Source organism: Acipenser ruthenus, chromosome 33, assembly GCF_902713425.1.
Source record: "Acipenser ruthenus chromosome 33, fAciRut3.2 maternal haplotype, whole genome shotgun sequence".
Classification (NCBI taxonomy): Eukaryota; Metazoa; Chordata; class Actinopteri; order Acipenseriformes; family Acipenseridae; genus Acipenser; species Acipenser ruthenus.
Window position 1 is genome coordinate 13,593,985 of NC_081221.1, and position 13,848 is coordinate 13,607,832.

Sequence of the window (13,848 nt, forward strand, 5' to 3'; positions counted from 1 at the left end):
TATGTCGGTGTGCCACACTTCACATTTGTCTGTCTCTCCCCCTCCCCAGATCCACGCGGAGTGCAAGCGCTTCGGGAAGGCCTATAACCTGCGCTCCGTGGCCGTGTACGGAGGCGGCAGCATGTGGGAGCAGGCCAAGGCTCTCCAGGAGGGGGCCGAGATCGTGGTCTGCACCCCGGTGAGTATCCCTGCTCTTTCCTCCCGGACAGCAAACCTGCTGCAGGCCAGTCGGGGGATGCCACCAGCGCTTGGAACTCACACTAGCCCTGCTGCACCCAGTACCTTTGTAAACATAGTGGAAGCAGAGTTCACGGGTTCAGCTTCACGCACATGCTGTTAGGTAGGATCTATAAGACAGGCCCTCATCAGTCCGAGTGAGACAAGCTACCTGAATCCTCTCCTGACCATCTCCGTACCGGAGCAGTCTCCCACAGAATTAGGTAACTGATCTAACGTTACCTGGTTTCTGTTTAAAGCTAGGTGCCTCATTGGTTGATTCTGTGTGTCTATTTTGTAATGACCAGTGCAGTACTTTTAACCCCAGTTCTTTGTATTGGGGTACCAGCTGTGTGTGTGTGTGTGTCTCACTGCGTGGCTCTCTTCCGCAGGGGCGCCTCATTGACCACGTGAAGAAGAAGGCCACGTCTCTGCAGAGGGTCACCTACCTGGTGTTCGACGAGGCTGACCGCATGTTTGATATGGGCTTCGGTGAGCAGCCTGTCATCGATACCCAGCGTTCGCTTTTATACCTGCTGGGGGCGCCAAAGCGGGTTTATCATTCATGTATTTCAAGTGTCCCGCTTGTAGCTCTGCGACGTCACAATAGCAGCTTCTCCAAGCTGTGAATTCAGAGCTCCCCACAGCAACGGCAACAGTCAAACTAAAATAAATGACTGCATTCAAGCTTTCATCCTAAGTAAATGGTTAATTAACTGCATGTGGGATAAACACAGTGGTTCTCTGCGGGTAACTCTGTGAGCAGCGAGACTTCGGCCCTCGCTCTCGATATTTGTGTTGCCCCTTCAGAGCCGTCCCGTCTCCTCTCGTAACACCTCGAGCATGTTTGTTATTGGACAGTAAACCTTGTCTAATCCGACCAACATTGTCAGTATTAGAGAGTCAATGTTAAACCGGTAAACGCTTCAGTTTGTTAGCTAGATTTCCTTTTGCATTGGTAGTTCCCTACGTTGTGCATCTTTGTGGATTTAAAAGATATATAAAAGCAATCCATTTTATTATTATTATTATTATTATTATTATTATTTATTTCTTATCAGACGTCCTTATCCAGGGCGACTTACAACTGTTACAAGATATCACATTATTTTTACATACAATTACCCATTTATACAGTTGGGTTTTTACTGGAGCAATCTAGGTAAAGTACCTTGCTCAAGGGTACAGCAGCAGTGTCCCCCAGCTGGGATTGAACCCACGACCCTCCGGTCAAGAGTCCAGAGCCCTAACCACTACTCCACACTGCTGCCCCATTTCTATACAGTTCAGGCGAGACGAGTTTTAAGTTCTCTGTTCTAGAGCCCTGTACAGGTCTTCAGTGTTGAGCGGAGTAAACGTCAGGCATTATAAATATTTCAACAGATCTGATCTACCTTCTGAAGCCTGTTACATTGTGCTGCTTATTTGGGAAGGGGGTTCTTCTGGTGCCAGGGAACCCCGTGGCTCCCCTGGCCTGTGAAGATCAGCATGGATGTCATTCTTTTGTTTTGCAGAATACCAGGTCCGATCGGTTGCCAGTCACGTTCGACCGGACAGACAGAGTGAGTTACGTTGCAGAACCTGGGCTTTCTTGAAGCACTGATAAAGATTTGCTGTCTGTTTTCTTTCTCTGAGGTTTGAAATGGTTTTGAAACTTGAGAACAGGCTACATAAACAGCTGTGACCAGTTTCAATAATGCCAATTATTTGATTGTGCAGGGATGGGTTCTCTTGCACTGTGATGCTCAGTGCTTCAGTGCATTGCTAATCTCGGTAACACTCAAACAGCTTGTGAACAAACACAGATACTCAGTTTGGGGTCGTCCCCTCTTGTAAAGAATGATTCCTCTCTTTCTGGAGAGCAGAATCTTATCTATGTATCCGCTGTTAAATCACAGCAGACTTGCACAGGCAGTTTGGAGATTTTCTCCAGCAGAGATTGCTAGCAGGGTTTAAATTGCCCTCACTTTGTTTCAACAGCATTGCACAGGGATGGGAATAAGACTCCCATTGCATGGCACTGTGATCCAATCCTGGTTTTACTGTGCGTCTTAATGAGACACATCTGAGCTTGTTACCTGTACGCTGTGGCTAATCGAGCGTGTAGTAAAACCTGGAATGGGTAAACCTGCTATGCAATTGGAGTCTTCTTGCCTCCCCACTGTGACACCACGATGGTCTGGCTCTCACTCCTCACTGCCAGTGCAGGGGGTCACAGTGCTGTGGAATCGAAGCACTAGATACATAACTGCTTTGCTGTGAATGTGAATCTGCAGCAAACAGCAGAGACGCAGGCTTTGCTCACGCTGTGTGGCGCTGAGAGCCTGCATGTCGATTGGACTCTGTTTACTGATTTACTGCCTCTGTGCTTCCCTCAGCCCTTCTGTTCAGCGCCACCTTCCGCAAGAAGATTGAGAGGCTGGCCCGAGACATCCTGGCGGACCCTGTCCGCGTGGTGCAGGGAGACATTGGGGAGGTACGACAGGGGGGGTGCAGGGAGACATTGGGAAGGTACGACGGGGGGGGGGAGAGGTGCAGGGAGGAGGGGAGGTCCGGCCGGGGGGGCAGGGAAGAGGGGAGGCTGGTGGTGCAGGGAGACATTAGGGAGGAAATAAGACTCCCATTGCAGTAGTATAGGTGAGTCTGCAATGCAATAGGATCCTTCTTCCCATCCCTGATCACTGTGTATTGTAAGAACTCTAGTGATGGTGGTGCGTGAGATACGAGCTGATCATCCCCCAGTGAAGCCCTGGCAGAGTGGATCTCAGCAGCGTGTTGCTCTGCCCCCTGCAGGCCAACGAGGACATCACCCAGCTGGTGGAGGTCATGCCCAGCGGGCTGGAGAAGTGGGGCTGGCTGACCCGGCGCTTGGTGGAGTTCACCTCCGCCGGCTCGGTGCTCATCTTCGTCACCAAGAAGGCGAACTGTGAAGAGCTGGCCACCAACCTGAACCAGGAGGGCTGGACCATCGGGATGCTGCACGGTGACCTGGACCAGAGCGAGAGGAACAAGGTCATCTCGGACTTCAAGAACAAGAGCCTGCCTGTGCTGGTAGCCACCGACGTGGCAGGTGAGAGACCACTGGGTTCCGTCTGTCTGTCTGTCTGTCTGTCTGTCTCTCTCTCTCTCTCTCTGTTTCTCTCTGCCTGTGCATCTGTATGTCATTACTGAACAGAAGAAAAGTTTGGGACTATGGACTCCCATTGCAAAGCAGTTTGATCCATCCCTGGTTTTACTGTGAGTTTAATAAGACGCACCTGAGTTTGTTACCAACACACTGGGGCTACCAAGCTTGTAGTAAAACATGGAATGGGTGAAACTGCTATGCAATAGGAGTCTTATTCGGAGTCCATGCATTTGTAACTCTGTGTAAAGAGATCTTCCTACCATCTGTTCTAAAGTGATATTATTCAGTTTTATAAACAACGTTTTACCATTTCCATTGTGGTCGGTTCTTTAAGTAAATCAAACTACTTTCTTATTTACACACACAGATCATTCTTACCTGCATGCAGTTCCTCTCCCTCAATGGGGGCAGACTTATGAACTGACTATATGAATGCCCCATCCACTAACAAGAATAGACCCTTATCAGAGTGTGAAGAGACCTGGAGTAAACAGACAGACTCTCTATTCTGTGTCTGGGTATCTGTGAAAATAGACAGACTGAACCCAATATAAATCCCATATTTAAGGTTATTTCTCTTCATTAGGTTAATAATGAGTTTTATTTATAGATATATATGTCTCCTTCCTTGTATCCATTTTTTTCAATGACATGATTTAAGAAAATGATGTTTCTTTTGAATATAATTCTTTTGTATCTGTTAAGCTTGCTAAGCTTCCTCATGCTGGGCTGGTCCTTGCTGGCAGTGTGTGTGTGATGCTGTGTGTGATGCAGCCTCAGGCTGGGCTGGTCCTTGCTGGCAGTGTGTGTGTGATGCAGCCTCAGGCTGGGCTGGTCCTTGCTGGCAGTGTGTGTGTGATGCTGTGTGTTCTGCAGCCTCAGGCTGGGCTGGTCCTTGCTGGCAGTGTGTGTGTGATGCTGTGTGTTCTGCTGCCTCAGGCTGGGCTGGTCCTTGCTGGCAGTGTGTGTGTGATGCTGTGTGTTCTGCTGCCTCAGGCTGGGCTGGTCCTTGCTGGCAGTGTGTGTGTGATGCTGTGTGTTCTGCTGCCTCAGGCTGGGCTGGTCCTTGCTGGCAGTGTGTGTGTGATGCTGTGTGTTCTGCTGCCTCAGGCTGGGCTGGTCCTTGCTGGCAGTGTGTGTGTGATGCTGTGTGTTCTGCTGCCTCAGGCTGGGCTGGTCCTTGCTGGCAGTGTGTGTGTGATGCTGTGTGTTCTGCTGCCTCAGGCTGGGCTGGTCCTTGCTGGCAGTGTGTGTGTGATGCTGTGTGTTCTGCTGCCTCAGGCTGGGCTGGTCCTTGCTGGCAGTGTGTGTGATGCTGTGTGTTCTGTGCCTGTCTCTCAGCCCGTGGTCTGGACATCCCCTCTATCAAGACCGTGGTGAATTACGACGTGGCCCGTGACATCGACACGCACACCCATCGAATCGGGCGTACTGGGCGAGCGGGGGTGAAGGGCGTGGCGCACACCCTGCTGACGCACAAGGACACCACCTTCGCAGGAGACCTGGTCCGCAACCTAGAGGGAGCCAACCAGAGCGTGAGCAAGGAGCTGATGGACCTGGCCATGCAGGTAGGGAGGGGACGGGGATTCATTATTCCTAGACTCTTATCAGGGTTGGGTCAATTCCCGTTTTTCAGTTCCAATTTTAATTCCCTTTTAATTCATTCCAACACGTCATTGATCAACGTTGCAAATCAAGTCTGTTAAAATGAGCTTCTCACGGTGGCAACAAATTACTGACATTGAAGTCGCTGTTAGTGAATTCAATTGGCTTAAAAAGGAAAGCGGTTGAACAGTCCCAACAATGATGTCTCTAAAATATAAATTCCAATGCATTCAAAGGAATTGGAATTGATTTTAAAAAGGATTTGGAATTGACCCTCACCCTGGTCAGTCAGACACCCTGGAGTCTGCTTCACTGGTGTATCCTGGTAAAACATGGGTGCTGTGCAGGTTTGTTGGAAACCAGGCTTTTTCTGAGGCACTGGATTAATTCAAATAAGATAAATATAGAGAAAAAGATCTAAGATACCAGCGATCTGGCCCTCTAAGCCTAGCTGTCCGCACACCCGCCAGCAGTCCTGAAGGTTCATAATAAACTCTGTGCTGAAGCCTGGAGCCCCCTCTGGGGTTAACGCTGTCCTGTCTCTCTGCAGAACCCCTGGTTCCGGAAGTCCCGATTCAAAGGAGGGAAAGGGAAGAAGCTGAACATCGGAGGCGGGGGGCTGGGGTACAGGGAGAGGCCTGGCCTGGGAGCAGACACCTCGGTAAGAGCCCTTCACAAACACTGCAGCCTTCACACAGAAACACCCTGGAGATGCATTCACTCACTGACACAGAAACACCCTGGAGATGCATTCACTCACTGACACACACCCTGGAGATACATTCACTCAAGTCACACCATTTATAAAGCGTTGGTTCATGCTCCAGTTAAAAGGGAGAGCAGTGATCCCATTGCTGTACAGAATAATTACATTTTAAAGCTTTGGTTCATACTAAAGGAGGCAGTGATAATGATGCTAGGTCTAACAAGATGTCAGAGACTGCTGGAGCTGCAGAATTCACTGGAACGTGATGTGCGTTTCCTCTGAGCGTGCGTTACCGAGTTGTTTCTCCACAGGAGTGCAGTGGCAGTGCTGTGATGAGCAACTATGAAGCATACAGGCCTACCTCCGGAGCCATGGGGGACCGCATGTCCGCGATGAAGGCTGCTTTCCAGGTGAAGAGCACACCGCACTCCTAGTGCCGTCCCCACTGGAACCTATCAGCTGCAGCTACACTGAGAATACCACTGAGACTAGATCTGCACTCAATGACAAAGCATTCAACCCGTTCAAACCACAGCAGCTTCATCAGATGAAGTGCATTAAAGTCAGGCTTTCGTATGCTTTTTATTTACAGTTCATGCCTTGTAATGTTTTGGGAGGCTGCCTCTAATCAAGTTGGGAGTGTACGTTCTCTTGCACTCTGTATGACAGACCCCCAGACACAGCAAAGTGTGCACGAGAATGAAGCCCACTCTCCACTTGATTAGAGGCAGCCTCCCAACACCAAGAAACAGACATGATACCTGTGTTTCTCTGGATTGATAAATAGAGCACAACTTTACATTCTGATTAGCTTTGGCCCAACTGTGCACAATTATATAGAGCTCTCTAAGAACCCAGTATTACACGTGTTATTAAAAAAGGCTGCATTCAATTGTAAACCCCACAGTGCAACGCTGGAGATTGAGTTCAGCAGGCTGCATGTAAATAACTCTTCTGATGAGTTTCTGCCGCTAAGATGTGACCTCCAGACTAGATTGAAAGACTGTGTTTTTAAAAGTTTCTTTCCAGTCCGAGACGACGTCTCCCTTTCACAGCAGTGCAGTTTCTTTCCTTGTTCTGTGTGTTTCCCCATTTGGGAACTGCTTTCAAAAAACACTAAGAACCCCGCTAGACACTAGGAGGCGCTGTTCAACACAAAGTGCCACATTTTATTGATTTAAAATAATACTTTTAGAAATGCGACAGAAACGTAATAAATGAAATGACTAGCGGTCTTTTGCAGTGTCTGGTCGAAGTGTTGTCGCTAAAAGTTCATTTGATTTTAAGTTTAGAAAAGTATTGAGTGTTTTATAGTTGTGGGTGATTTTTAAACACATTTTGTATCAGCACACTGTAATTCTGCATTGCAGCCCACAGAACAGCAGATTGAATGAAGTCCGAATCGGACCTCCGCCGCTGTCCTGGAGCCGGGCCTGTTCTGGTTCTGATTTTGTTTTCTTGTTTCTGTCGACAGTCTCAGTTCAAGAACCAGTTTGTGGCGGCCTCAGGTTTCCCTCCGAAGCTGACTCCTGCCAACAGCAGCTCCGAGGGCTGGACCAGCGCGGGCAGCCTGAGCTCCGTGCCCACGGGGGCGCCCCAGGCGGGGCTCGGCCAGGAGAGGCTGCAGGCAACGCCCTCTGGGGGAGCTCCAGGCTCCCTGGCACCGGGGGGCAGGATGGCAGGCTTCTCCAGCGCCGGGACCCTCCGCTCCCTCCCCGAGAGCTACCCCGTCCCGGAACCCCCTCCCCCTGCCCCGCGAGAGGCCAGTAAGGAGCGCCACGGAGACAGCAGGGGGCGCCACGGAGACAGGGACCGCCACTCAGACAGGGATCGCCATGGAGACAGGGAACGACACGCAGATTCCAGCCGACAGGGAGCGGGGTACGGCAGCCGCCACGGAGAGAGTCGCAACGGGGAGAGCAGCCGGAGAGACAGGGAGGGCCGGGGGGAGAGAGGGAGCAGCGACAGGGGAGGAGAGAGGGGGGGTGACAGGGGAGGGGAGCGGGGGAACGAAAGGTGGGGAGAGCGGGGGAACGAAAGGTGGGGAGAGAGGGGGAACGAAAGGGGGAGCGAGAGGGGAGGAGAGAGGGGCGGAGAGAGGGGGAATGAAAGGGGGAGTGAGAGGGGAGGGGAGAGGTGGGGTGAGAGCGAGAGGGAGAGGGAGAACGAGAGGGGCGACACCGGCAAGGAAGACAGTTTCGCCATCCCAGATGCCCCGAAGCGCAAGAAGAGCAGGTGGGACAATTGAGGTGGAAGGAAGGACGGACGGACACATTGCTGGGCTGGTCACTTTATTAGGGAACCCATCCCCCATGTTGTTGGAATGAGCCCAATCTAAATTATATGTATTGTTTCTTTTAACTTGATTCACACAAGCCTGTCTGGGTGTGGTAGGATATCACTGTAGCTCGGTGATACTCTGCAGGGAGCTGCAGCAGCTCCAGCTTCACTGCTCTACAGAGGGTACTCCGAATACACCTTGAGCTGGAGTTGCATTGGTACTCAGGATGGGGGCGCGGTCCTGGGCATGTTCACCCCCAGATATCCCTGATACTGTGACCGGGGGAGGGGTACGTGTAGCAGGAGGGGCGTTAGTTAGAGAAAATAAAGCTTGTTTTTGATATTCTGTGTATCTTCCATTGTGAATAAGTTCAGCAAACTCTTATAAAAGAGAGAGGGGAGGGGGGGGGGGGGTACTGAGAGAGAGAAATCGCTTTATTGAAATTTGAAGTGTGTCCGATTGCTTTTTTTCAGGGCTTATTTACAAACTATTGTCTCTGCCACAGAGCTTCTTTCTTGCTAGTGTTGTTGTTCTTGGGGCAGATTCGGGTGTTTTGCTCTCCTGTGTTGTTTTGTTTGGCCAGTTTTCAGAAAGGTTGCTTCAGTTTCAGTGTGGAGAGTGAAGCTGATAGGAGGCTGTGGGACAGGGGGCCGGGGCTGTGTCCTCCCTGTCCTGTACAGAATAATTACAAGTAGTATGGTTCTGTGATCAGTGGATGAAACGTCTATAGCTGTCTCTGTTTTAATTTGTATTATTATGTAAAGAAAGAGAACTCCCCTCAACACTGCAGAGCTGTATACAGGTCTATAGGTAAGAGAACTCCCCTCTCAACACTGCAGAGCTGTATACAGGTCTATAGGTAAGAGAACTCCCCTCTCAACACTGCAGAGCTGTATACAGGTCTATAGGTAAGAGAACTCCCCTCTCAACACTGCAGAGCTGTATACAGGTCTATAGGTAAGAGAACTCCCCTCTCAACACTGCAGAGCTGTATACAGGTCTATAGGTAAGAGATCATTTACCACTGCAGAGCTGTATACAGGTCTATAGGAAAGAGAACTCCCCTCAACACTGCAGAGCTGTATACAGGTCTATAGGTAAGAGATCATTGATCACTGCAGAGCTGTATAGCTGTCTCCAGTATTCCCATAATAAACAATTTTTAATATTTTCTTTATTATTTTTTTCTTTTTCTGAAAGGGTACTGAATGGTTCTCTTTGTTTCTAGTTGCCTGGTGTGTTAATTAAATCCGTACCGTTTTATAAAAATGAAACTGCAGCTGCAGCGCTGTTAAATGCTTTTAACTAAAGAAATCAAATGAAGTAAAACCTGATCTATCTGCAGAGCTTGGAAATGCAAGCTCTTGAAAACAGCAGTGACCTGCTGGACACACGAGGGCTAAGATTATTAAAACTCTTCTTCGATTACTGAGGGCTCAGTTCCAGAGGGCTGTGCTGTTCTGGTAGCTTTGTTCTCGAGTGCTCTGCCCACCAGAACCGGTATAGAGAAGCCCATGTGTCTGCTGTAGATAGGGAGTGCTCGACTCCTCACAGAGACTCGGTTCAGTGTAGAGAATCCCACATGTCTGCTGTAGATATGCAGCGCTCGTCTCCTCACAGAGACTCGGTTCAGTGTAGGGAATCCCACATGTCTGCTGTAGATAGGGAGCGCTCGTCTCCTCACAGAGACTCGGTTCAGTGTAGAGAATCCCACGTGTCTGCTGTAGATAGGCAGCGCTCGTCTCCTCACAGAGATTCGGGTTTGTGTGTCCCGTGTCTCCCCAGATGGCGCCCCTGTACCAACATTCACTCACTCCTTCAACAGACACTCTCGCACACTCCCGTCTGGAACAGCAAAGTGAATACTAAGCCAAACAAACAACACAGAATTGTACAGAGAAGCTGGTGTATTCATAGTTTTGATTTGGTTTCTCTCTCTGGTTGAAGAGGAGAATGCAGTTTGTGCTTGAAAAATAATTGCTGTGTCTGTTTCTGTGAAATTAAATTCTTAGAAAACTACTAAAAGGTGCCTGGGGTTAGTTCTTTTCTTTCTTGAATCGTTTTAAATACAGACAGTAAGACCGAGTGATGAGGCTGACACGCTGGGCCCTCTTCAAAGCGTTTACTCCGGTCTTTAATCAACTGGCAAGTTTACAAAAAACAAGTAAGATATTCACTTGAGTTCTACGTTCTCTTCATCTCTCTCAAGGTGTTTATTTCTCATTTTGTAACATTAGTGTTTAAAAAAAAGATAGGAGTTAATTAAAGAGGAAACGCTTTGTAAATGTGATGCAGTGTCTCGGTATCAGGGTAACTTGCACAGTGGGAGCGGCTGACTCCAGATGAGGGACCTGCAGAGCTGGGGTTACGACACCATTTCCCAGCTTGCTGTTCTGCGTGGTTCTGGGTACAGCATTTCCCATGCTGATCAGTGCTGTCTTTTAAAAGATTTCAGACGATATTGTTTAAAGACACAAGGGACTTGTGCGTCCCACAAATCAAACAGTGCTAGCTTTCCTATTTCTGCAATGAACTGTTTGCACAGCTGCTCAATTCCTCGTGTACCTGAAGGGGTTAAATGGATGCAAAGTAGGACAAATTTATCAAAAATGAATCGACAGTAAAACTGCTCCGTGTTCTGTATCTTCATAGACTTGTAATATTAGCCTCCATGTGTTCCATAATTACAGACTAATCTGACATTCAGAAACGCACAGACAGGCTGCTTGTTTTTAGGGTTTGAGGTCTTTGCATCGAGCCCCATATGGTGTAGATTTGCTGTTCTAAACTTCATTCACCACAATATGTATTTAACACTTATTTTTTTGTCCCCCAGACGTACAGCTCTGGCCAAAGGTTTTGCATCCCCCTATGGGATGAAGAGATTTTGCTTCATAAAGTCGAATGGAACCTGCTCATTAATGCTATGTTAACATATTGAATTACACGCCGCTTGTAGTTTTTCATATACTCAACGAAAAACTGACGTGACATTTTGAAATCTAACATGAGATACTGTACTACTATTATGGCTTCCCGTAGACACTTGCAATATAATTTTGTAGCTTCTTTGGTGACATGATGTTAAATATATTTCAGTCCTAAAATTCTAGGTGATGCAAAACCTTATGGCCATAGCTGTACATGTTAAAACATTATAGGGACACTGCCTCTGTACTTCAAAAGTAGGGTTTGTCAGGGAGAATTATTTAACTTCAAAAGCAATAAACAACCCAGTTCTTTCTTTCTTTCGTTTTCTTTCTCTTTCTCTCTCTCTCTCTCTCTCCCCCCTAAAACCTCAGTCCTTTATTTGAGCAGCGTTCAGTGCCTCTGACTTGTGCACACAGGAGTAGTCTGTCTGTCTGTCTGTCTGTCTGTCTGTCTGGCAGCCAGGCTGTTTGCTTCCTCCACTGGTGTGAAATTCCTCGCTGTGCTGTCAGGATTACCAGCCCCCACCGAGCCAGAGAGGGCCTGATCTCATCGTGCGATATCTGACAGCAAACCTCAAGCACAGCATTTCGACTCGGTGTCCTCTTCATTTTTCAATCTTTTTTTTCTCTCCAGGAATTCAATTCTTTATAAAAAATGTCTGAGCTGTAAGCAGTCAAAACGTAGCAATTTAAAAACATCAGGAGATTCTCATCTGGCACTTTGATACTTAACTGAAGCTAATTATCATCTTAGGTCAGACCATCATTTTTTACTCCTAAATAGCCTCTCTGTCCTCTGAAGTGCATGAAATTCCATCAGGGTTCAAAGTCTCTAAAGTTTGCAGTCCTTCCTGTTTATTTACTGTGCTCTCTTAAAAAAGGGGGTTCCAACTAAGTGTTGCTGTCAAATTCAAGAAATCTAGAAAACTGAACTAACCTGCAAGGGGGAATGAGTCATTGTGAAGCGAGGGAGGTTTTTAAAGCCTGGGTTTGTTCACTCTTTTAATTGTACAGTCAGTAAAGCGCGCAGCAGATGGTTTGCCATCTGGAGACGTGGCGCCCGACACACTGCGTGCGCCCACTGCCTGAGACCAGCAGCCAGCCTTCACCCCTCTCCCCAAAACGGGGCTGCCTGCCGGAGCTCAGCCCACACAGGGGACAGGCACAACAGATGGGACAAAATGTTGGAGAAAGCCTACGCATCACTGTGAGAACTGTGGGAGAGGGGGGAGGCTGAAATCGTTCATTAGAGTTGCCATGTGCTGTGCTACCCTGCATTGTCACAGCAGGGGGCGCTGTCAAGCACATGCTGGCTTTTATACTAAGCTGGGTTTCCTAGAGTCTGCTCTGTGTAAAATGGTGCAGTAAGGGATCTATAGCGTCCAGCACAGACCCCCAGCCTGCTGCCCTTGTGAGTGACAGAGACCAGCAGTGTTGATGATGCAGGCCTGAGAGTTTATCAGCCCCAGACATCAAGAGCCCCACCATCCAGCCCTGCAGAGATGATCGTGAGCCAGCATCCTGCCAGGAATCGAGGGGCTGGCCCCAGATACTGCCTTTCGCTTGTCTGGTGAAAAAATGAGTCGGTACCCGAGTTCTGATTTGAAATTCAGGGTTCTGAGCATGCTCAGTACTTCCCTTTTAAGTTAGATGTGTTTTGTGCAAAGCAACTCATGGCCAGTCTCACAGAACAGAACGAACACAGTGCCGACTGATGGATTTCATTGTGATGACAAAACCATTGTAGAAAAAGTCAAGCTTCACACAATCTCTGCTGAAATTCAAGTACTATTTTTATTGTTTCAAATTAGTTTTTTCTGTGGTGCCCATTAATGATGTTTGCAATCGTTTGAATTGGCTTTTATTACAAGGAGAGAATAAGGAGCAGGGTGCAGGGTAAGGCGAGCAGGGTGGAGGGTGCAGGGTGCAGGGTGGAGGGTGCAGGGCGCTTTCTCTTTTGAAGGCAGCTCCTCCTCAACACGCCGGCTGGCCTGTTTGAACAAACACAGCCGCTCTGAAACATCTCGGGATTGTTTGGAGATGGACAGAGACGCTGCAGAGGCCAGATCTCAGCGTTAGATGTGGTGAGGATTCAGACAAACACTCAGCAAGGGGAGCGATTCACCGTCAGACAGGATGGCGCGGAGCTTTAATCACAGGAACTCTTGTGTAATTCACACAGAACATCGTGTGCCCTGCTATTAATGTGCGCTACAGACACTGCAAAATATATGAGAACTGCATAGTAAACTGAAAACCTTTCATTAATACTTACTCTCAATAGTGCTAAATATCAAAGGAATTCAATGACAAACGTTTGGACTAGAAGTCTTTTTCAATGTCTGTGAGACTTGTTAGTCATTTCAAATTTTCCTTTTGTTTCTTTTAGTATTTCTAAAATGACATTTACCATAATATCTATCTATCTATCTATCTATCTATCTATCTGCTAAATATTTTAAACTTATTTTTCCATATTATACACAAGGGTCATTTTAAATATTTAACATGTCATTTTCTGTCCACACTTGTTGGCCAGACCCCAAATGAACCTCTCACTGTGTGTTCCATTCTGCTGTACCTGGAGCCTGGGTTCAGGGTACACTGGCTCCCTCTCAGTGTGTGTCTGTCCCTCGCGCAGCCCCCTCTTCCCTCCCTTCCTGTCTGCCCTGCACACCGTCCCAGACCGGCTGCTTGCTTTGTGAGCAGGAAATTCCACGGAGATGGTTTGAAAAGACTGGCTGGTGTGGCCGCTGGCTATCCACGGCCCTGCAGAGCTCAGATGTGTTCTCCATGAGCCACATGATAAGAAGCAGCCCTCTCCACATGCATCATTATCATTATTATTATTATTATTATTATTATTATTATTCCCCTGATTTTCTCCCCAGTTTAGAAAGTCTTAATTCCCGCCCCTCACCGATGCAACCCCCCCATACAGCTCATTGGAACTGAAGCCAGTCCCCGCTACCGCCCCCTGGCT

At 48.2% G+C, this 13,848-nt stretch overlaps 1 protein-coding gene across 1 annotated transcript in view; it reads left to right on the forward strand.

The window, feature by feature from the left end:
- The window catches only part of LOC117416420 (ATP-dependent RNA helicase DDX42), a 24,218-nt gene extending 10,648 nt beyond the window's left edge, over nucleotides 1-13,570 (forward strand). Inside the window, exons 10-19 of the mRNA XM_034027468.3 lie at nucleotides 50-178; nucleotides 609-708; nucleotides 1,731-1,778; nucleotides 2,595-2,692; nucleotides 3,010-3,286; nucleotides 4,685-4,911; nucleotides 5,499-5,609; nucleotides 5,966-6,064; nucleotides 7,129-7,670; nucleotides 13,507-13,570. Coding sequence (XP_033883359.2) covers nucleotides 50-178; nucleotides 609-708; nucleotides 1,731-1,778; nucleotides 2,595-2,692; nucleotides 3,010-3,286; nucleotides 4,685-4,911; nucleotides 5,499-5,609; nucleotides 5,966-6,064; nucleotides 7,129-7,670; nucleotides 13,507-13,570 — 1,695 coding nt within the window. The remainder of the gene's footprint in view (nucleotides 1-49; nucleotides 179-608; nucleotides 709-1,730; nucleotides 1,779-2,594; nucleotides 2,693-3,009; nucleotides 3,287-4,684; nucleotides 4,912-5,498; nucleotides 5,610-5,965; nucleotides 6,065-7,128; nucleotides 7,671-13,506) is intronic.
- Nucleotides 13,571-13,848: the final 278 nt, after the last annotated feature.